The following is a 23,166-nucleotide window of genomic DNA, read 5'->3' as shown; positions in this document are numbered from 1 at the left end:
CGTACAGACTTCTAAAATACAACAGTCCTCCAAGGTCATTCTCTGTTCTAATATCCTTTGGACAATGAATACAATTTTTAATTCATGCAGACTTATAATTCTCTCACAATTTGATTATATTTTATCAGTTTGGGTGATTTCAATTAAACAAAATAGGAAAGATAGAAAATAGAGACCAAAGCCCAAAACTTTCAAAGTTTTTTTTTTTTAATGCAAAGAATGATAAAGAATCAGATCTGCTGTAAAATAGCTAGTGGGAAGCAGCCGCATAGCACAGGGAGATCAGCTCGGTGCTTTGTGACCACCTAGAGGGGTGGGATAGAGGGCGGGAGGGAGACGCACGAGGGAGGGGATATGGGGTTATATGTATATGTATAGCTGACTCACTTTGTTATAAAGCAGAAACGAACACACCATTGTAAGGCAATTACACTCCAATAAAGATGTTAAAAAAAATCAGATTTGTTGCACGAGGACTCAATTGTTAGGTAATTAATAAATAGTAAGAAATCTTTCAAGAACAGTGACCAACAATGGGTCCGTTTTCATCCAAGTTCCCACAGATCACTTCTGAGAATGCTTTCAAGTCAATCTGAACAAAAGTAACCTCCTTTCATAAAGAAAAGAAGAAAAAGAAAAAAATATATACAATTATCACAAGAGCACAGGCATTATCACACTAACATAAAGCAAATGAAAGTCAGAAAGAATGAAGAAAAAGTATGGAGAACATGGCTCAAAAAGGTATTCTTAAAAGAGGACTTCAAGTAAATGTTTCTTTGCCCAAATAAACGTAAATACAGTGGAGGAGATCTGTTGGTTTTGTAGTGAAGACAGGAACAAGCTGTGGTGTCCCATGCTCTGTTCCTTCTGGAGGCGTCATTATCGGCAGACCCTCTGTAAAGCTAAATACGGGTCAGAAGGGCTTAAAATATTGTCAAAGGTTCTGCCACATAGGAATCTAGAAAAATGGTACAGATGAACTTATCTGCAAAGCAGAAATAGAGTCACAGATGTAGAAAACAAACTTACAGTTACCAAGGGGGGTAAGGGAGGGTGGGATGGATGAATTGGGAGATTGGGATCGACATATATATACTACTATATATAAAATAGATAACTAATAAGGACCTACTGTATAGCTCAGGGAACTCTACTCAGTGCTCTGTGGTGACCTAAATGGGAAGGAAATCTAAAAAAGAGTGGATATATGTATATGTATAACTGATTCACTTTGCTGCACAGCAGAAACTAACACAACATTGTAAAGCAACTATACTCTAATAAAAGTTAATAATAATAATAAAAGGTTCTGCTACATAATTTGAAAGTGAGTTCTCTAAAAAAACAATTATTCCCTCCCAAATGGTTAATCTGTTTCCAACACACCACACACGCAACACAAACAGACACACACACACAGAGGAGAGAAAACCTAAAAACTCAAAAAGAAGGAAACTGAGAACAAATGGACATAATAAACATTTTTGGTTTAAAAAATCAAGGAGTGCTTAAGTTTATTAAATGACATTTTACCCCATAGAGAAATTTTGACTCAGGAAGGTAAAGTTAGTGGAAAAGAAACATAAATGAACCATACAGATCCATATTACTCCTTAACTAGGGTGGGAAATTGCTTATCTCTGTTAACAAAGATAAAATACCTAACCAGAGAAAAACACTCATTATGATCAAAACAGATTTATCATGAATAAGCACTGGTGGATAATATATGAAAAATTTTAGTCCATTACTATTAATTGCACAAAATGCCCATGTTAATTAGCTACTTATAAAGGGCATTCCTTTAAACATTTTGTAAGAAAAAGGCCTTTTGAAGGGATAATGAATGTTCTGTGTAAGTCACAATAAAACCAAGCAATTATATGCCTATGCCCCTAGATTTCATAGTGAAGACAGGAACAAGACGGCTGCCCTCTCTCATTTTCTTAAGGTCTCATCATTATAACCCCAGGGATGGCTGGGAGAAATCATCCCAGATCATTCTACATGATGACCCATGAACTTTGCCTTCTTAAAGGGATGCTATAATGCAACCCATTCCATGGAATGCAAGTTCTTTATAATTTTTGAAGTCTCAGGCTTCAAAATTAATTACATGCAATTATTATTTGGTCAATGTCCCTAATTCTGTTAAATTTGTAATTACTCAAAGCAGATATTGACATCTTTGAAACAATAGGACAGAAGTTCTCAGATTTCTAATTTGAATATGAACAAGTAAATAGAATTCATTTATCTAGTCAGTATTTACGGACTGCCCTCTATATGCCAAGCATTGATCTAGGCACTGGGATTCAGATATGAACAAGACAATTTTCCTGCCCTCACAGGGCTTACTTTCATTCTTGGAGGTGTAGAGACACAAACATTTGTAGACAGTGATTGGTGTTACAAAGTGAATAAAACAGTGTGATAGGATGGAGGCTACTGGCGTATTGGCTGTTAGGGCTGTCCTTGACCCTGTCTCATTCCCACCCCACCTTGCTTCTGCTTCATTCCTCTCTGCAGTGAAGTTTCTCCACCTCTCTGTTCCATATCTGGTGTAGACGGCTACCCCATAGCCCTCCAGTTCACACCTTCCTGGTTTAAGAAGCTGGAAGAGAATACGAATACCAATTCCTGGAGCAGAGAATCTGGCCCATCTTGGGTCAGGGGTGCAACCCCTAGTCCAATCAACTACTGTAGTCAAGACAGGAACATTTCGAAAAGATAAAGTTTACTTGCAAAGAGTACAAGGGAACAGCCTTCCCAGATTAAAACAAAAACGAAAACAAAAAAACCCACACAAGTATTTGAAGGAAAAGAAACTCAAACTACAAAGGTTATGACAGTTACACTTGTCTGCTCATGGTGGGAAAACAGCAACTTTCCCACATGACTATCAGTTTCACAAAGGTCATGATGTATCTTTAGATAGCAGCATGGCAAAAATCAGGGACAATATTATTTTGGCTAGGGAGTCCAGGTTTACAGGAAATAGTTAAGGCTTTATTATTGGAGATCAGAACCAGTCAGAATGACTCCAATTGTTTTGGTTTATCTCAGGGTGCAAAGCTTTGTCCCGAATTTGATACGTAAAGTGCTCAGTTATACTGGAAGCAAGACCAAGTGTCAGCTTTTGTATCTACAGTTCACAAGCTACAAACATAGCAGCCAGGGCCCATCCCCCGCTAAAGGAGGCAGTTAAGGGGGTTGCTCTGAGCTGAACAGACTTCCAAAAGAAAATGTTTACTGCTGCCTGGGCATGCTAAGCCAGGTGAAGCCTAATTACATAGCCACAGAAGACTATATTGCAGGTTTCTAAGTCTTCACATTTGACTAGTACTTTCTATAAAACACCTTTACATGCCTATTTTTTAAAATAAGTACTTATTTATTTGGCTGTGCCGGGTCTTAGTTGCAGCACGCCTGCGGGATGTAGTTCCCTGACCAGGGTTCGAACCCAGGCCTCCTGCATTGGGAGTGCAGGGTCTTAACCACTGCACCACCAGGGAAGTCCCTCATGCCTATTCATACATTCAATCCTCAAAATTCTGTAAGAAAAGAATACTAGTTAAAACTTATTAAGCACTTTAGATACGTGCCATCAGTTCTCGAGCATTTACAAGCATTGTTCTCACACCTTTACATATATTAACTCTTAGTAATTCACTTAATCCCCATAATATGCCTATGAACATAAGGTACGACTACTATCTCATTCTACAGGTAATGAAATTGAGGCACACAGGGGTTAAGTAATTTGCCCCCAGTCACACAGCTTAAAAGTGGTGTAGTTGGAATCTGACCCCAGGTAACCCAGCTCTAGGGTCCATGCTTTTACTCACTGTTCTACACCGGGGATCCCCAACCCATTTGCCATGGACCGGTACTGGTCCGTGGCCTGTCAGGAACCGGGCCGCACAGCAGAGGGTGATCGGCAGGTGAGCGAGGGAAGCTCCATCAGCCGCTCCCCATTGCTCCCCATCGCTCGCATCACCACCTGAACCTTCCCCCCACTGCTGCCCCCATCTGTGGAAAAACTGTCTTCCATGAAACCGGTCCCTGGTGCCAAAAATTTGGGGACCGCTATTCTACACAGCCTCTCTAGAAATGAATGTTATTCCAATTTTACAGATGAAGAAATAATCAGTACTCAGAGATTAAGGTACTTGCTGAAGGTCAGTAATAGGATAAGTGACCTCAAGTCACTTGAGTCTAATGACCTAGAATAAGCTGAGATTTTAAATCCAGTCCTTTGACTTTAAGCCAGGTTTCCTTCAATACTAACAATAACAGCAGCCGCAGCAACAGTTGACAATTATACAGGGCCTACCACATGCCAGGCACTGTTCTATATACTTTACATACATAACTAATTTAATCCACAGCTCTATGACATAGATACTATTATTAGTCTCATTTCACGGAAGAGGAAATTGAGGCGTAGAGAGGTTAAATAATTTGCTCAAGGCCATACAGCTGGAAAGTGGCAGAGTCAGGATTCAAACTCAGGCAGTCTATCTCCAGAATCTAGACTCCTAACCACTAACCACGTCTTACACTGCCTCTTCATGCTCTACAACCATCTTCCTCAGCAGGATCAGTAAGGGAAAAGATGGAGGTGAAGGACACTAACATTTACTGGTTATACTTTCACATGTGATTCACTGTCCCTCCCTCTCAGGCCTGTTCCCACTGAAGGATTATACTCTGCATTGACATTAGTTTGGCCATGACTTGCTTTGGCCATTGAAATGTGAATGAAGGTGATGCCACTTCTAAGCAGAAGTTCTAAGAGCCACCGTGAGGTTCTGCCACCTCTCTTTTCCCTTTGCCAAGAGACCTGCCTGTCCGAGGAAGAACCTGCTTCTTTAGTGTTGGTCTTGGAATGACGATTCGGGGCAGAGTACAGATGACATGCTAAGGACACGAACATGAACAGGAAGTATCCTTGGGAGACTTCTCTGGTGGCACAGTGGTTAACAATCCGCCTGCCAATGCAAGGGACACGGGTTTGATCCCTTGTCCGGGAAGATCCCACGTGCTGCAGAGCAACTAAGCCCGTGCGCCACAACTACTGAGTCCATGCGCCACAACTACTGAAGCCCATGTGCCTTAGAGCCTGTGCTCCACGACAAGAGAAGCCACCGCAACAAGAAGGCCAGGCACCACAATGAAGAGTAGCCCCTGCTCGCCGCAACTAGAGAAAGCCCATGCGCAGCAACAAAGACCCAACGCAGCCAAAATTTAAAAAAAAAAAAGAAATACGGTTCAAGAAAACAAAAGTATGCAGCATCCCATGATCTCCACTTCCTGGTATTCATGCCTCTGTGTAATCCCCTCCCAAGAGTGGGCAGGACCTGATCTGTTTCTAACCAATTGACTACAGCATGGTGATGAACGTCACGCCTGCGATTATATTAAATTTTATTTAGTTTTGGCTGCACTGGGTCTTCGCTGCTGTGTGCGGCTTTCTCTAGGTGTGGCGAGCAGGGGCTACTCTTCGTTGTGGTGCCCGGGCTTCTCACTGTGGTGGCTTCTCTTGTTGCAGAGCACGGGCTCTAGGCGCGCGGGCTTCAGTAGTTGTGGCTTGCAGGATTAGTTGTGACGCAGCATGTGGGATCTTCCTGGACCAGGGATCGAACCATGTCCCCTGAATTGGCAGGCGAATTCTTGACCACTGAGCCACCAGGGAAGTCCCTATATTACTGTGTATAAAACACAGTCTTGCTGGCTGACTGGGGCTAGAGCTTTCCCTTGCTGGCTTGATGAAGTCAGCAAGCATGTTGAGGGAGCCCATGAGGCAAGGAACTAGGGGTGACCGTTAGTTGCTGAGGGCAGGCTTCCGCCAACTGCCAGTAAGAAACTGAAGCCCTCAGTTCTACAACTGTAAGGAAATGTATTCTACCAACAACGTGAATGAGTGTTGGAAGCTGATCCTCCTCCAGTTGAGCCTGCAGATGAGAATACAGCCTGGCTGCCACCTTGATTGAGGCCTTGGGACCAAAAGCAGAGGACCTAGTTAAGCTGTGCCCTGACTCCTGACCCAACTAGGGAGATAATAAATGTGTGTGATTTTAAGCCACTAAATTTGTAGTGCAGTATAGAAACCTAGGTAATACTTAAGCTTTTATTCAGCTCATCCTGCTTTTAAACAGGCTAACCATTTTTGCTGCAAAACAGTTGCCTACATTTTTTTGTTTTACAGGTTTTATTTATGCAACCTCATTTTGGGTCTAGAACACGAAGGTAAAAAAGAATCAGAAAGTTCCACTCCATATCCACCACAGCAACTAGTTTGCATCTCACCTTCTCCCTGATACTAGGCAACAAGTTATTTCACAGGGTATTGGCATGAAATGTCACAGAGGGGTGACAGAACTTGTTAAGAGTTACAAAATGGTTTTACCCCTTTAGATACCCACTAGATTCAGAGAATAATACACTTATTTAAATAAATCTAGAATTAAAAGGCAGAGCTGAAAAAAGACTAGCAAAGTAGATACTGGGACTCACTTGTTTACATTCTCACGGTAGAAAAACATAATTACAAAGTGGTCTCACGTTTTTGTAAGGAGCAAAATCAAGAGTAACATATAACTGTAGTAAGGTCAATGTTTAAGCTTTTTCAAACTAAAACAACTAGTCACGATTGCTTAGAATGAATATGGAAAAACCTATGTCTAGACAAAATGAGTCAATCCGCAGGAAGGGAAACCACATTTAAGATAGATATGTGTCATACCTTAATGTTTTTCTCTCTGGAAACTTTTTTTTTTCTGTACATGGGCCTCTCACTGTTGCGGCCTCTCCTGTTGCAGAGCACAGGCTCTGGATGCGCAGGCTCAGCGGCCATGGCTCACGGGCACAGCCACTCCGCGGCATGTGGGATCTTCCCGGACCAGGGCACGAACCCGTGTCCCCTGCATCGGCAGGTGGACTCTCAACCACTGCACCACCAGGGAAGCCCTCTCTGGAAACATTTTAATTTTCATTTTGAAAGGTTATAGAAAATCCTAAAGTTTCTGAGTTGTAGACATAGAAAAATTGCAAGAATAACTTTAGAGTTTCTGGAAGGGAAGCAAGTCACTAACCCACAAAAGGCACAATTTGATAAAATAACTTGCATTAAAATAAAACCTTTCAAAGGATATAATGTAATTGTAAACAGATATTTTATTTAGATAAATATCTTCTATTTGGTTAGAAGACAGATTCCTCAAAACAAACAAACAAAAACAAAAACCAACCAAACAAAAAAACCCACAGTTTAATTAGGTTCACTAGTAAAGAACTAGCCTATGTTAATAGAATAATGTGTTTCATTAAAGCTGTTTGAAAAGAATTAAGTTTTCATTTTCCAAAATTGCAGTAGGAAATCAGTTTAAAGGTCAGAGGTCGCTCAGTTTTCCCCTTAATTCCAAGGCTCCAATTTGCTCTGGAGTAATTATTTCGTTACTCATTTAATATTTCTTAAGATCCATCCCCACCACTGAAGGCTGAATTGCCCAAAGGTTCAGTTCTTGGCTGCCTTCTCTCTACACTCACTCCCCATAAGAACTTATCCTACTGGGTGGACTTAAATTCCATCTCTATTTTTTCCAACACAAAATGAGCTCCAAACTGCCTACTGAACATCTATCTATTAGTACAAATCTATCTACTTGGGTCTCAGATTTAGCAAGCCTAACACACAACTCTAGATCTCACCCCAAACCTGTTCCTCCCGCCTTCCCCCAGGAGTTAATTCTTGTCTTGCTCCTCTACTCCCCAGACACATGCAATTCATCAACGAACCCTCTCAGCTCTACCCGTAAAATGTATCCCAAATCCTACCACTTTAGACACCTCCACCCCAACAGTGCAGTCTGAACTACATCTGCTTTTGCTTAGATGGGGCCAATAGCTTCCTACCTAGTCCCCTGGCTTTCTTTCTTGGCCTCCTCCCCATAGACAATTCTCGACCTGGTGGAGAAAGTAATCTATGAATACAAATCAGATCTAATTGCTCCTCTGGTTAATGCAAGCTTCCCTTCCAGAAGCTACAAAGCATTTGACATTGGCTTATGTACTTGTTTACTGTTTTCTCCTCCAGAACGTAAGTTATATGAGGAAGGGACTTTGTCTCATTCATATCCCCAGTGCCTACAAGCAGTACTCAGCACATTATACACTCAGTAAATATTCATTGAATGAATTAATACATTTTGCTGTAACAGTAAAGATTTTGGTTCTGATGAACGTTATGAGGCCCTTACCTGGCCACAAAAAAAACCCACAAAACTTTCAAACAAGGGTTTGATCTTCTCTCAGCATAATTTCAAAGTAGTAACTTAAGACTCTAAAATGTGAGCTGTTACTTTTACCTTTTGTAGTAACCTTGGATGATTATTCTTTCCTTTCCAATGTGCTAGAAGTGTAAACTACACTTGAATAAAACTTCAAATAAGGACAGATATGCTTTGTGCTTCATGACTGCTCCACTGTTATAGCTCTCAATACATGGAAATAGCCTTTAATGTGAGGGCTGACAAATGGGCAGAGGAAAGAACACGTGCAAAAGCGAAGTGAGAAATGAAAAAGCGGGATGTATGCCATGATGGCAAATATCTTGGTATGGTTCTAAAGTATACTTGAAGGGAGCTAAACTAGATAGTGGTAGAGCACAAAGAGTCTTATCCACATGGCTAAGGGCTCCAAACAGTAGGCAACTGCAATCTCTTTGGCTCCTATCTGCATTTCAGAAAGCTTATTGTAGTGAATATGGAGGATGGCCTGCAGAGGCGGCAACCAACGGGAGGCGCAGAGACCAGTTTAGGAGGCTCCAGAAGCAATCCAGGCGAAGACAGACAGACAAACAAACAAAACCCAAAAAACTATAGCTATGTTAGGAAGGTGTCTGTTTGGGCTCCAGGCTGGACTGTGCAGCTTTGAGGTCTTCTTGTGTCTTCTCTACTCCAAGCCAGCCTGAGTGACTGGACTTTGGCAAACTATCACTGATTTTGCAGATGTTTCTTTCTGAAGATATTTGGTATTCCATTATTTCTGGAAGTATTACTCTTACTTGACACATTTTTCCTTATCCTTGTAACATTAGCCTGAAATGTTCACTACGTGGTGTCAAGTTTAGGAAAACTTCACACGGTCTGAGCTGGTCCAGTAAAAATCCTGTGGTTCTCTGACGGCAGATGCCATCTCAGGATGGCATGGCAGCGGCGGGATTAGGCAGGGGCGCGGTGCAGTATTCACGGGTGCTCTGTAACACACAGCCATCTCCCCTTTCAAGACATATGAAGATACTTCTTTCAAAAGTCTGTGCCCCTTAGTGGACTGCTCAAATGATTCCTGAAGCCAGGAGGCAGATGATATACATAATGCCCCAACTCTTGCTGTCTTGCCTTTAAGAAAGCCTACTTCTTTAAATAGTAAATCATTGTGAAGAAAGAACTCCAATGCTCAATTTAGAAACATCCAAACCCTTCTCCAACTTCTGCTTTTGTTCCAATTAGCCCCCTCCGATCTTACGGAATCCTGATTATTGGCTGTAAATGATAAGATTGCTGTTATCATGCAGTTATAGCAAAGTCCTTTAGTAAGAGAAGGACTCCTTTCACCACTTCCCTCTGCCTCATCTTGTACAAAGACTACTCCTCTCAAAATCTAAAAAAGGGAACCATGACGAGGGATTAGGTGAACATAATATCTATTTTTATTACGAAAACATTAAAGTTTGACACATTGCTTCATTGCTTTTTAAAAATCTATTATCTGACTTAAACCTATTCAGCAAAAATGCCAATAAATTATATAAACCATAGTTTGGATCTTTGTAAAACTAGGAACATAATATGTTTTATAATAATCAAACAATAATACTAATTCTGAGCTGTATGAGCTGTTAACTTGTAATCTGTTTTAATGTTTAGCTTAAAAATAAAACCAAAACCAAACACATGCTGATACACTGTCGCAGAAGTTTCTCAGAAACACCCTCCTCTTCACTGTGTGCTAATATCCTTCTTCTTCACTGAGGTACAGAATGCAGCCATATCAAGTGTCAAGGCACTCATTCTACACTGTCCTATCCTACTCACCTTAGGAGTCACATTGGATGGAGGGCTGATGATCTATTATCCCCCAGAATAATGCTATCTTGCCTTTAAGTAAATCCATTCCTTTAAAAGGAAATCATTAGCTAAGAACTCCAATACTGAATTTAGAAACAGTGATTCCAACACACATTAAATCAATCGTGTTAGTATTTAAAGTCACAAATTCTGAAAAGTAAAAATAGCAGACAAATACAGAACTTATATAAACAACCAATGAACTAAAGGCAAAGAGCATTGCCACCACATGCCTGAAAATATTATATTTTTGGTGTCTGAAGCTCTTTGCAAATTATATTTTGGGATAGTCCAGTTCAATAAAAGATGTGTGTTCTACATGAAGTCAGAATAACAGGATTATCAACATGGGTGGTGGCTTCATTTTAAAAATACATCAATAGTTGTATTAGTGAATGTCTGCCACTTGGTTTCTAAATCTGTACTTCCTGTGGAGGCAAACCAAAGCACTGTCTTAAGACTCCATCTTCAAAGTTACAATGTAACCCCTATCATTCCTAGAGATTGTAAAGCTAGATATGACCCTGTTCCTTGCTGTCATCTTCATCTTCATCATCCTCATCATCTTGGTCTCCGGATTCAAGTTCATCCTCTTCTTCAACCTAAAGGGAAAATATATACATTTAACATTGAGGATTTGCTCACTTCACATTCAACACATAATGATATCTACTCTGTTGATACATTCTTTATTCCAGAAATTAAAGTAGATTACAGGCCATCTGATTTCCTTGATTTAATGTTCAAGGATCCCTGTCATTTTTAACATGACACGAGATACATAGGTTAACTTGCTGCCAGATGGCTACACCTCTCTACACACAAACCTGAATCAACACGGCAAAAGAGGACAACACATTTGGATAGTGAGAGTCTTGTCACCACAGGAGCAATCAAATCAATTCACTTTCTAGGCTCAGAGCCCCAAAGAGAACAGTTAACAAACGCTGGAAACTGCATCTAATCTGTGTCTCAAGTCAATTCACTGAATACCATAAGAGCGGTGCTGATGATACCACGTTCACGTACCTACAGATCTCTGCCTGTCGTATCGATATATAGGCACAACATTCCCATGTCACAGTACAATATTTAAAAATACATCATAAAGAAACACAATATAAATCATTTTTGGAAACAATGCAATCTTACTGGATGACCAAGTTCCTTGAGTTTATTCTTTAATGAAAATATTTTCTGATCCTGATCAGCCAACAGCACCAAGAGATCATCTTGTTCTTTTTTAGAATCTGTAATGTCCACCTCAAGCTTGTTTTTCTCATTTTGTAAAATGGCAATGGTACTGTTAGATGAATCCAGCTGCTCTTTAATAGCAGTTCTTTCCTCAGACAGAGCTTTAATTTCATTCTAGGAAAAGAAAGGTGAAAATCACTAATCTAAAATTAGTATTCACTCTCCTAGGGTTTTAACAAACATGTTCTTTCTTTGATAAATTGCTGCACTTGTCTAGTCTGAAGAATTTGGGGTTAGGGGTTGGGGGAACAGGAGGTTTAAAACACACACACACACACATACACACACACTCATCTAGTAACATGAGAATTTATGTTAGGCTATACATCAAAGATGGTTACTGTAAAAAATAGAGTTTAACAACCAAAAATAGTTTTAATCACCTATTCCTCAAAAAATCCTACCATTTCAGATAATCAGAGGGATAAATAAAGACATAAAACATTTTATAACAGAAGCCTAGTTAGCATCAGAATTACAGTTGAAGTTTAAAAATAAAATTCTATCCAACTTCACACATACAATTAAATGGAAAAGAAAAAATAGCTTCAAGTAAAATCAATGGTTTAAAAATAAAATAATTTGGGCTTCCCTGGTGGCGCAGTGGTTGAGAGTCCGCCTGCTGATGCAGGGGACACAGGTTCGTGCCCCGGTCCGGGAAGATCCCACATGCCGCGGAGCGGCTGGGCCCGTGAGCTGTGGCCGCTGAGCCTGCACGTCCGGAGCCTGTGCTCCACAACGGGAGACGTCACAACAGTGAGAGGCCCACGTACCGCAAAAAAAAAAAAAAATTTGACCACAATCCAAAAGGCAAAATCACACATTATCTTCCTTTTTCCATGTTCTAATTCCTATCTTTTTTTTTTATTACTGTTACCTCATTCCTTTCTTCATGTTATCTATTTTGATTTCTCTGTCACACAAAAGGCTGGCAGGATTTAATATGCCTGTGTTCCTCAGCCTATGGAAAACCTACAGGTGGCTTGTGTATTAGCCAAATCTATACTCCTCGTTTTTTACTGTGATTAAAGATTGATAAGCAAACTTAACTATTTTTTTACTCTTACTAAAATCTATGTTTTTACTTTCAAAGTACATTCATATACATTCTTATTTTATATATTTGAAATGGCATTTAAAAATCTTCATTTGTGGGACTTCCCTGGTGGCACAGTGGTTAAGGCTCTGCCTGCCAATGCAGGGGACACGGGTTTGATCCCTGGTCTGGGAAAATCCCACATGCTGCGGAGCACCTAAGCCGGTGTGCCACAACTACTGAGCCTGAGCTCTATAGCCTGTGAGCCACAACTACTGAGCCCATGTGCTGCAACTACTGAAGCCCACGTGCCTAGAGCCCATGCTCTGCAACAAGAGAAGCCACTGCAATGAGAAGCCTGTGCACCGCAATGAAGAGTAGCCCCCGCTCGCTGTAACTAGAGAAAGCCCGCGCACAGCAATGAAGACCCAATACAGCCCAAACAAACAAAACAAAAAAAAACCCCTTCACTTGTGCCACCTTTAGTCATCCAAATAGGAATGGACGTATTGTGAGATAAAATTACACTCCATTAACTTTCTTCATAAATCTAAGGATTTGAGAAATTAAGTGAAATAAAATCAAATTTCCTGGAGTTCATTTCATATGATATGCAATGAGTAAAAGTTTCACCAAAACCAACCTTTAATTCTTTAGTTTCTTGTAATAATGCTGACAGTCTTCCTTCTACATCAGTAGTTTTTGTAGCTATTACAGTTTCACTCTCTCCTGGTATAGGAACTGATTTTGCCTGAAAGTAGAAATTGGAAAAACAAATGTTTCTTTACAGTTACAATCAAAACGAAATTCCAAAGATGATTTAATTTTCTAGCTGTTTTGAAATTTTCTCTCCAATAACAGAAAGTCTAATTCTTTATGTATTTACGCACAATAAAGTGCTTTCCCTACATAGATAAGTTGCCCCTTCAGTGGAGCGGGAGGCTGAGTCAGGAGTGGCATGGCATCAGCCCTCATCAGAGTATGAGGAAGGCTGGGTTAAGCAAATACCTTAAACTGTGGAAGGGGCTTTGGAACTGGTAGAGGCTAAAAGAATTTTGAGGTTCATGTTAGACAAAGTCTAAATTAGCTTGAAGAGCCTGTTGATGGAAATATGGACATTCAAGGTAATTCCAGTAAGGGCTCATAAAGCTTTCTATAGAGAAAGCTTCTATGGTCTTAGTGAAAACATGTATCATCATGAACAGAATGTTGGTAGAAATATGGATGTTAAAGGTTTTGGTGAGCTCTCAGAGATGAGGAACATGTTACTGGAAAGTGGAGGAAAGGTGATCCTTGTTATATATAATGTGGCACAGAACTTAGCTGAATTGAGTTCTAGTGTTGTGAAAAGCAGAACTTGTGAGTGATGAACTATTTAGCTGAGGAAACCTCTAACCAAACCATTAAAGGTGTGGCCTGGTTTCTCCTTGCTGCTTATAGTAAAACGTGAGAGGACAGAGATAAACTGAAGGAGGAACTGTTAAGAAAAGGGAATCAGAACTTGAAGATTCAGAAGATTCTCAGCCTATCCCTATTGCAATAAATGACAAAGCATGTTCTACTGAAACATCAGGGGTGTGGCTGGACAACCATTTGTGAAGCGGCTACTCGTGTAACACATGGACACAATCAACCATCTCTGTAGAAGCTGGAATAGAAATGTGGTTCCCCAGGAGGGATCCAGGAGAACTCTGCTTGATGGCTTGGAACCCTGTGAATTGCATGGGTCACCAACAAGGTTTTTGACAATTTTATACCAGCAGAAAACCTGCCAGGTTAGAATGAAGGAGACAAAGATGGGGTGAAATATAACATACCAACAAAATGAACTGTGAATAACTGATTAAACTGACTTGGTGAGTCTGACTATAATATGGCTGTCCTCATGGCCAAGAAGCCTATGTGACTGGAACTCTGGCTAACGGATAACCTGAATGGAAGGTGCTATCTGACAAATTTGCTTCTTTTCCACAGTGGCTGATAAATAACCTTCCAACCTTGTGTTTACTACCTTTGAGAACAAAAAAATAATTAACTTACAAATGCTTCTGTTTTCTGTAACAGCTCCTGCTTTTCTGTCTGTAGTTTGGTGATCTCAGAAGACTGTGAGTTTAACTGAGACTTTAATGTTGCCAGTTCCTAAGAGACAAAAATAATTAAGCTGTAACATTAAATAGCATTAATTTCATCAAGGAAATGTCTATTTACAGGAAGAAATAAAAAATTATTTCCTTTCTTGGCCCTTCTCTCTCAAATCACAACTTCCAAGTTTTAAAATTTAAGTGGAAGAACTATTCTTGAACTTGGTGGGTTCAAGATGGAGAATTAAACGTGTAGATTAAACATGTTCACCTCTGCTTCCTTGTGAGATCCAATGTAAAAAATTATAAAGGGAGGGAGGAAGGGACGAGAAAGGAAGGTGGGAAGGAGGTAGGGAGAGAGGGACGGTGGAAGGGTGGGCAGGAGGGAGAAACCCACAAGGACAGAGAGTAAAAGGAAAGAGCAATAAATTGGGGAATTTCAGAAAGCAAACGACAGTGGTAACTGACTCAGCACACGTGAGACAGCTGAAATGTAGGCTGACCTTTTAGAAAGCCATGCTGCTACCTGACTTACAATGCATAACTACCAAAGGGCCTGGGATGTTTTGGAAAGTGTGAGTAAAAATGGAGTCAAAAACAGCAGGGTTGGTTGAAAGCCAGCTTAGGGATAGACCACCAAATCCCTGTCCTACTCTCATGCATCAGGTAACTTTTCCTTTTCTCCTGGTGGAAGACTAAAGGTATGTTATTTGAAAAGGGCAAAATAGGATGGTTTTAGACTTGGGGGCCACCAAACATAGACGAAAGCATTAGACTTCCCTAGCGGTCCGGTGGTTAAGACTCCATGCTCCCAATACAGGGGGCACAGGTTCGAGCCCTGGTTGGGGAACTAAGATCCTGCATGCCAAACAGTGCGGCCAAAAAAATAAAAAAGTACTCTAGTGAAAGTGGCAGAATTGAAAGTTTATATATTACAGATGTTGAACTTTCCAAACTTCTTGCTCTCTCCCCCACCCCCAGAAAAAGTACAGGAAAATAAAACAATTGTAACAGTGGTTCTCCACTAGGGGCTATCTTCCCCCACGATATCTGGCAGTGTCTGGAGATATTGTGGTAAGTAGTGGGATGCTGTCATGTAGAAAGCATTTTTATTCTCTTAAAACTTTCTATCATGTACATACACGCCTTTTCTTGGATAGCTTTTTCTCAGTTATCAAAATGAGTCATGTAAACATGGAAATTATAAACCTTTTTGGTTTTCTTTTTATACCATATTTTACTACATATTATAAAAAACAAAACTGTCATTTAAAATATATCTTTGGGGCCCTTCCCTGCTGGTGCAGTGGGTAAGACTCTGCGATCCCAATGCAGGGGGCCCGGGTTTGATCCCTGGTCAGGGAACTAGATCCCACATGCATGCCGCAACTAAGGAGCCCACGTGCCACAACTAAGGAGCCTGAATGCCACAACTAAGACCTGGCACAACCAAATAAATAAATAAATAAATAATATTTAAAATATATCTTTGGGAAACACAAAAAGTAAAAATTTTTACCTGGGATTTACAAACTAAGGGTATATATTAATAACTTAATTCCCTTTAATTTTAATATAGTTCTAGAATTAATAAAATCAAAATAGATATTGCTCTTCCTCACAAGAACAAAACATTATGGACACATATTAGAGACTTGTAAATCGTTAATGACAAATTATTATTATTATTTTTAAAAAACATAATTTAAGTAGATTGTAGAATCTACTCTGGGGTACAAAGACACTATCAAAATAAGACATTTTGTTTCTCTCTTTCCGATCATTCCCATCATATCAGACATGTCAGTGGGTAAGGACCAGCTGGCTACTGGAGGGAGAAGGAAGTTAGTCCTAGCTTGGCCAGGCTGTTCACTTCTTTCTTTAGTAACACTTTTTTTTTTCTTTTAAAGAAACATATATTCCTTCTTCAAGAAAGGAAGGAAAAAAAAAAAAGAAAGGAAGGAAGGAGGGGAGGATGGAAAGAGGAAAAGGCTTATTTGCTTTTCTAAACAATATAAATTACTACAGCAGAAAAAGTATATTTTGCTTTTTAGCTAGAGTCATCTAATTGAGATATATACAAGTTTACTTCCTGTTTTTCCCTTTTCCAGTTTTAAAAACCAACATTTTTCTGGATAGATTGACTTAAATGCCCAATACATTTAACCAACCAGTTATCATGAAAATTAGGCATAAGACTTTATATCTTCATATTTGTGGCTTATAAATATATTTAAGGTTTCCTTAACTATTAGTTTACTGATAATCTATAAATAATCTGGGTAAGATGCTGAGATCTGTTAAAAAGAACATCACTGAAAAATAAAAACACAATATAAAGCAAAATACTGTATAATTAAAACAGCTTCTGGATTTTCAAATGGCTGTCTTCACTATCAAATTTTGCTTACACCTGACAAAGCAGTTCTAGATTAATGGAACTGCAGTGCTGTTATGCTATTATAATTAAAACAAGACAAAACAGAGCTTGGATCAAGCTGAAAAATGACCTGTTTTAATTCTTCAATTTGTTCAGAATCTCTTGCTGAAGCTGTCGCTGAAGACTGTTCATTTGTGCCAGGTGATGGTTGGGACGATTTCTACAAAGAGCATAGAAATAAACTATGAAATAAATTCAGTTTAAAGAGACAGAAAAAAACCCAAAACTGTACATATATAAGCTATGTCTGGTATACGTTTACCAAAAAATTTCACATTGACATGTAAAATTTTATACTCAAAATAACATTTCAACATAGCACATACTGCCTACAAATTTTCCATAGCTAATAAATTTATACTCATGCCAAGTAATTTATTAAATCTAGGCACTTAACTGAGGTCATATGAAGAAAGAGCATAAAAGCAGGTATTTATTGAGTGATTTCCATGTATTAAAAGAACCTTATACAGGGCTTCTCTGGCGGCACAATGGTTAAGAATCTGCCTGCCAACGCAGGGGACATGGGTTCGAGCCCTGGTCCGGGAAGATCCCACATGCCGCGGAGCACATCAGTCTGTGTGCCACAGCTACTGATCCTGCATTCTAAAGTCCACGAACCACAACTACTGAGCCCGTGCGCCTAGAGCTCGTGCTCCGTGACAAGAGAAGCCACCGCAATGAGAAGCCTGTGCAATGCAACGAAGACTAGCCCCTGCTCACTGCAACCAGAGAAAGCCCGCACACAGCAACAAAGACCCAATGCAGCCGAAAGTAAAAAAAAATAAAAAATTTTAAAGAAATGAATAAAATCTATCTTTAAAAAAAAATCAATAAAAGAGGTTTTAACAGTGTATCTCATTTAATTCTCACAGCAATGAGACAGATATCACCACCACCATTTTATAGCTCAGGAAACAAGTTTAAAGAGGTTAACTAAGTTGCTTAAATTCAGTTAGCTAGGAAGCACTGAAGCTTTAGACAGTCTGACACCAGAGCTCATATTCTAAAACCTTAATATGATACTGTAGCTTAAGGGATCGAGAAAAATAAACAAGCTGGATAATGAGAATTATTCTTGACTTCTTGTTTAAAAAATGTCAACATTCACTTACCAAATTTTCAATGAGAGCGTCCTTTTCAGCCAGTTGGCTTTGTAAAAGTTCCTGATTGCTTTTTAATTCCTCTATCTCTTCTCGCAACCTACCAATTTCTTCTGGCTGAATACCATTCATCTGAGCCCCATCACTGTAAGAACCTTGATGCTGATTGTCTTTTCCTATTAGATAGGCATAAAATTTGAAAAGCCAGCACGAAACTTTTCATTTTTTGAACTGATGATTCAAGTATAAAATAAATACATACTTTCCTTAATAATTACTTGGGCAGGATTTTTGCAAGCACATTTCATCTTTGTAAAATAGTGTTTTTTTGTTTTGTTTTTGTTTTTTTCCAGCCACGCCGTAGGTGCGGCATGTAGGATTTTAGTCCCCTGACCAGGGATCCCAATGCCCCCTACGTTGGGAGCATGGAGTCTTAACCACTGGACTGCCAGGGAAGTTCTGAAAAACAGTGTATTGATAAAAATAATGATATTTTCAGGGTTTCTGGGAAGAAAAAGAGCATAGTCTTAAGACTAAACTGCATGGTTTAGTGATCTAAGATTAAGAACTACAGTAGTTTACCTCTTGCACTGTTGGTGGGAGTGTAAATTGATACAGCCACTATGGAGAAACAGTATGGAGGTTCCTTAAAAAACTAAAAATAGAACTACCATACGACCCAGCAATCCCACTACCGGGCATATACTCTGAGAAAACCATAATTCAAAAGGAGTCATGTACCAAAATGTTCATTGCAGCTCTATTTACAATAGCCAGGACATGGAAGCAACCTAAGTATCCAACAGATGAATGGATGAAGAAGATGTGGCACATATATACGATGGAATATTAGCCATAAAAAGAAACGAAATTGAGTTATTTGTAGTGAGGTGGATGGACCTAGAGTCTGTCATACAGAGCGAAGTAAGTCAGAAAGAGAAAAACAAATACCATATGATATGGAATCAAAAAAAAAAAAAACAAAAAACAGGTCATGAAGAACCTAGGAGCAAGATGGGAATAAAGACACAGACCTAACTAGAGAATGGACTTGAGGATACGGGGAGGGGGAAGGGTAAGGTGGGACAAAGTGGCATGGACATATATACACTACCAAACGTAAAATAGATAGCTAGTGGGAAGCAGCCGCATAGCACAGGGAGATCAGCTCGGTGCTTTGTGACCCCCTAGAGGGGTGGGATAGGGAGGGTGGGAGGGAGGAAGACGCAAGAGGGAAGAGATATGGGGACATATGTATATGTATAACTGATTCACTTTGTTATAAAGCAGAAACTAACACACCATTGTAAAGCAATCATACTCCAATAAAGATTTAAAAGAAAAAAAGAATTACAGTAGTTGAAATTCCAATTCTGTCAATTAATATAAGAGAAAGTAAAATCCTTTTAAAAATCTTCACAGCACACTTCCCTGGTGGTCCAGGGGCTAATACCCTGCGCTCCCAATGCAGGGGGCCCAGGTTCGACCCCTGGTCAGGGAACTAGATCCCACATATCACAACTAAGAGTTCGCATGCTGCAGCTAAAGATCTCACACGCAGCAACTAAGACCCAGTGTGGCCAAATAAATAAATATTTCTAAAAAAACTTCACAAAGGAATAGCTTTCTATATGGACTAAAAGAACTGACAAATTATTGTCATTAAATAGAGGAAGTAAAAGATATTTTCTTCTGAAAATTTTGGTCACCTTCATATAAATAAAATTAATTATATTTCTAAGTAGCTAGCATTCCAACCATAAGCAGTGTAGAATGAGACTATTTACAAGCATCTGAGCTCCTAGCATGTGCCAGGCACTGAACTAGAATTTTATATATATTATTTCATTTAATTCTCAGATGACACAGGTGCTACTATCAGCTCCCTTTTGCAGATAAGAAAATGAAAAGGTTAGACCAGTCAACTGGCTGGCTCAACTGGCTAGACATTAGAATCACCTGGGGAGCTTGTAATTAATAATCACTGATGCCTGGACCCAACCCCCAACTAATTAAATTAGAAACCTCAGTGGGGTTTCAGTATTGGTGTTAAAAAAATAAAAATATCAGGGGATCTTAATGTATAGGTAGCTAAGGTTGAGAATCAATGGATCAGATAATCAAACACTGAGCAGAGAGCTTGGACTTCAAACTCTGACTTACATGTTTGTCACAGTGATTAATTTAAGGTTACAGAAAGACTAGTCCACAAGAATAACCTGTCTGACTTTGTCCAGCTCCTGGGGACACTACAACAGGAATGGCTAGCTACACTTACCTAGCTGTACTTTAAGAAGATTATACTGATCCTTGTGTTGCTGAATCTGAGATACTTGCTGTGTGACTGCTGTCTGGAGCTGTTCGTTTTGACATTTTAACGTAGAAATCTGCTGCTTCAATTCCTCAAGTTGCAGATCCTGTGAACCAAAACATAATTGAAGCGTTTTAAATTCAGACTAGTTAGCATTAAGAGGATGAACAAATTAAAAATTAGAGATTATTTTGGGTGAGGATGTTAAACTACTCAATATTTCCAAAAGCATTCTATAATTAAGCAATAACACATTAATATATGCACCAAGGCCAATTAACATGCAGCAGAACTGTAAGATTTCAAGGCCCCATCATATGGCGCAGTCTGCAATCTCACTGTAATTTTGGTTTGGGGGTGGGGGGAGGTCAATTTTAAAAACTTCATTTTATGGTCCATCAAACTATTTAAGATATTTATACCAAATTATTTAAGAAGCTTAGTATATGTATATATATGTATGTACCTCTGTTACTTTTAACATTAAAAGACAATCATATAACAGAACACTTAGAATTCTGAAAAAAACAGGTTTCATCTCTTATCACCCTAGTGTAGTAACTAGTTAGAATTTGATCTGTCTTCATTTTCTTCTAATTCTTTCCAACCCAGGTTTTTTAAACTTGTCATAATCCGTCCACATACATTTTGTAACCTTTAATTTGCTTACTACTCAATCAAAATTTCCCAATATTAATCAGTAGATGCAATGTAATTTATACTCAAAAGCAACACGGAGGTTGCTCTCCATTTTTCTAAATGATAATATCATTACAATAAATATTTTAGTCCATATAACTGTTCTCCTGAATTTTGGAGAATTTCCTTAGGATGCATTATCAAATGTAATTCAAAGTTTATATAAACATTTTACAGCTCTCGATGCTTGTTGCCTAATTGTCAAATGGCATTCTAAGTGATGAGAATATTTAAAATTAACATTTCTAAAGAAAAGTGATTATAGTAATTGTGTCAAATCACTCTTTTCTTCTTCCAAATCAACCATATTTATCAGCTCCAAGTGCAAGCAAGCTATAACATCACATTCCAAGTATTTATTTCCCATTGCTTCTAAAAATTACATTTTACCATCTGGAAATGACTCCAAATTTGTACTAAGACAGATGAAAAATCCTAATAACCATGGGTAGTGTAATGATTCAAATTTGGATCATTCAAAGATGATTCTAATTTACTAATCTGCTTATAAACTGAAAAGCTCAGACTGAACGCTAAATACACCACTAGTATATTTTTATTCTTTCTGAGAATTTCATTCTCAACAATACAGATTGCGGGGAAGAGAAGAATACATCGGCAGCTCTCACTTAGAGGGCTCTACACAAAAGCTCTTAGGAGCCACACCTGCCTCAAGCTGTCACAATCAGCAGGGGGTGGAGGGCAATGCAGGGAAGGGGCAGCAGCCTGCCCCACATGAGACGCCCCCGTATATTGTTTCCATGACTCTGGAATTTTAACACCATAACACTGCAGCACTTTCTAGGATTCCATTCCAATAAAGGTATATGTACCAGGGTGAGGAATTAAATGAGAGAAGAAAACCAAGAAACATCCTGAAGGAATGTAATGGAAGGTGTAAGGTGCTCAACACTACCCAAGTGTGGGGTTCATCGGTATCCTGCAGAGAAAATGTCAGCTGATGATTTTGAAAATGTAGTTTCAACTTAACTCATCATGACACACTCTAGTAATTCAGCTCCCTCTTGTTCTATCTAATTTAATAATCATCTATTCGGGTGCGCAAGACAGAGATCTAAGGATCGTATCTGACCCTTTCTACTCCCTCGTCCCCAGGCCCAATCACTACCAAGTCCTGTCAGTTTTATCTTCTTTGGTTTCCACATTTCTCAGGACCGTCCCCTCTATACCACACAGTGTGAGCTTTGGAGTCCCAGTAACACACATGTATTTGAATTCTGTTCCACCAAGCACTGAGTGACCTTGGACAAGTTTAAATTCTCTAAGTCTCAGATTCCTCATTTATTCTGAACGGCAGATGTCAGCTACTTTGAAGGGATATTGTGAAAAGTAAATGAGATGGTGTTTAACTGTATTCGGTGAGCACCTAGAACACAGTACACAAAACAGCAGCCGCTATCATCGTCGTCAACCGTCAGTTTCCCAATTGCCACCCACCATCACCACCCTCCTTGGGCTCCCTCTCTCTAGCCTTGCCTCTCAAATTCTCCTTCATACAGCCAACGTGTGTTCTGTGTCCATGCCAGTAACACCTCCCATCCCTCTCTCTGCTTGCCTAGCTTACTCATTGTCATCCTTATAGGACTCAGCTTCTCTGTCTTCTCCAAGCACCTGCTCCTACCTAGCTAAGTTAGGTGCCTCTCAATGCTGCCGCATACCTTCGATTATCTTTACCACTAGACTTGCTTAGCACATACTAAGCTCTCAGTGTGTTGAATACTCAGATGCTTTTGAATTATTTAGGAAAACGATGAGTTTTACTTTGTGTACCCTCTTGCATTTGGAAATGCCGAGAGAAATTCCTCCCTAAAGTAGAGAAGTATCTATACTTTTAGTATAACAGAGGTTGGATACAATTTATCAGGACGTACTTGCTCTCGAATCATATTTTTGTAGTGAGTCACAATACTGTCATGCTGCTCTAGTGTTTTCTTCACCTCTTCTTCTTGTTTATCTTCTTCACTGGACTTATAAATAGCCTTAGTTATCACACCTGTAAAAGAAGACTTATTTAAAATACTGTTTTATTATTAAGACGTAGTCAGTAAAAACATACGGCCTAACTGCATGAGAGATAAGAAATCATCT

At 39.3% G+C, this 23,166-nt stretch overlaps 1 protein-coding gene across 2 annotated transcripts in view; it reads right to left on the bottom strand.

Moving 5' to 3' along the window:
• Positions 1–7,029: 7,029 nt before the first annotated feature.
• USO1 (USO1 vesicle transport factor) overlaps positions 7,030–23,166 on the bottom strand; it is a 94,241-nt gene continuing 78,104 nt past the window's right edge. For both annotated transcript variants that reach the window (XM_082838241.1, XM_082838242.1), the window contains 8 exons: positions 22,950–23,071; positions 20,326–20,464; positions 18,060–18,223; positions 17,015–17,104; positions 14,464–14,562; positions 13,067–13,174; positions 11,286–11,501; positions 7,030–10,735 (listed from right to left, as the gene is read on the bottom strand). In XM_082838241.1, the coding sequence (XP_082694367.1) occupies positions 10,646–10,735; positions 11,286–11,501; positions 13,067–13,174; positions 14,464–14,562; positions 17,015–17,104; positions 18,060–18,223; positions 20,326–20,464; positions 22,950–23,071 (1,028 nt within the window). In that variant the 3' untranslated portion in view covers positions 7,030–10,645. The remainder of the gene's footprint in view (positions 10,736–11,285; positions 11,502–13,066; positions 13,175–14,463; positions 14,563–17,014; positions 17,105–18,059; positions 18,224–20,325; positions 20,465–22,949; positions 23,072–23,166) is intronic.

Source organism: Leucopleurus acutus (assembly GCF_964270905.1).
Source record: "Leucopleurus acutus genome assembly, chromosome: 4".
In the NCBI taxonomy this organism is placed as follows: Eukaryota; Metazoa; Chordata; class Mammalia; order Artiodactyla; family Delphinidae; genus Leucopleurus; species Leucopleurus acutus.
This window is presented reverse-complemented; position numbering and strand designations above follow the sequence as displayed.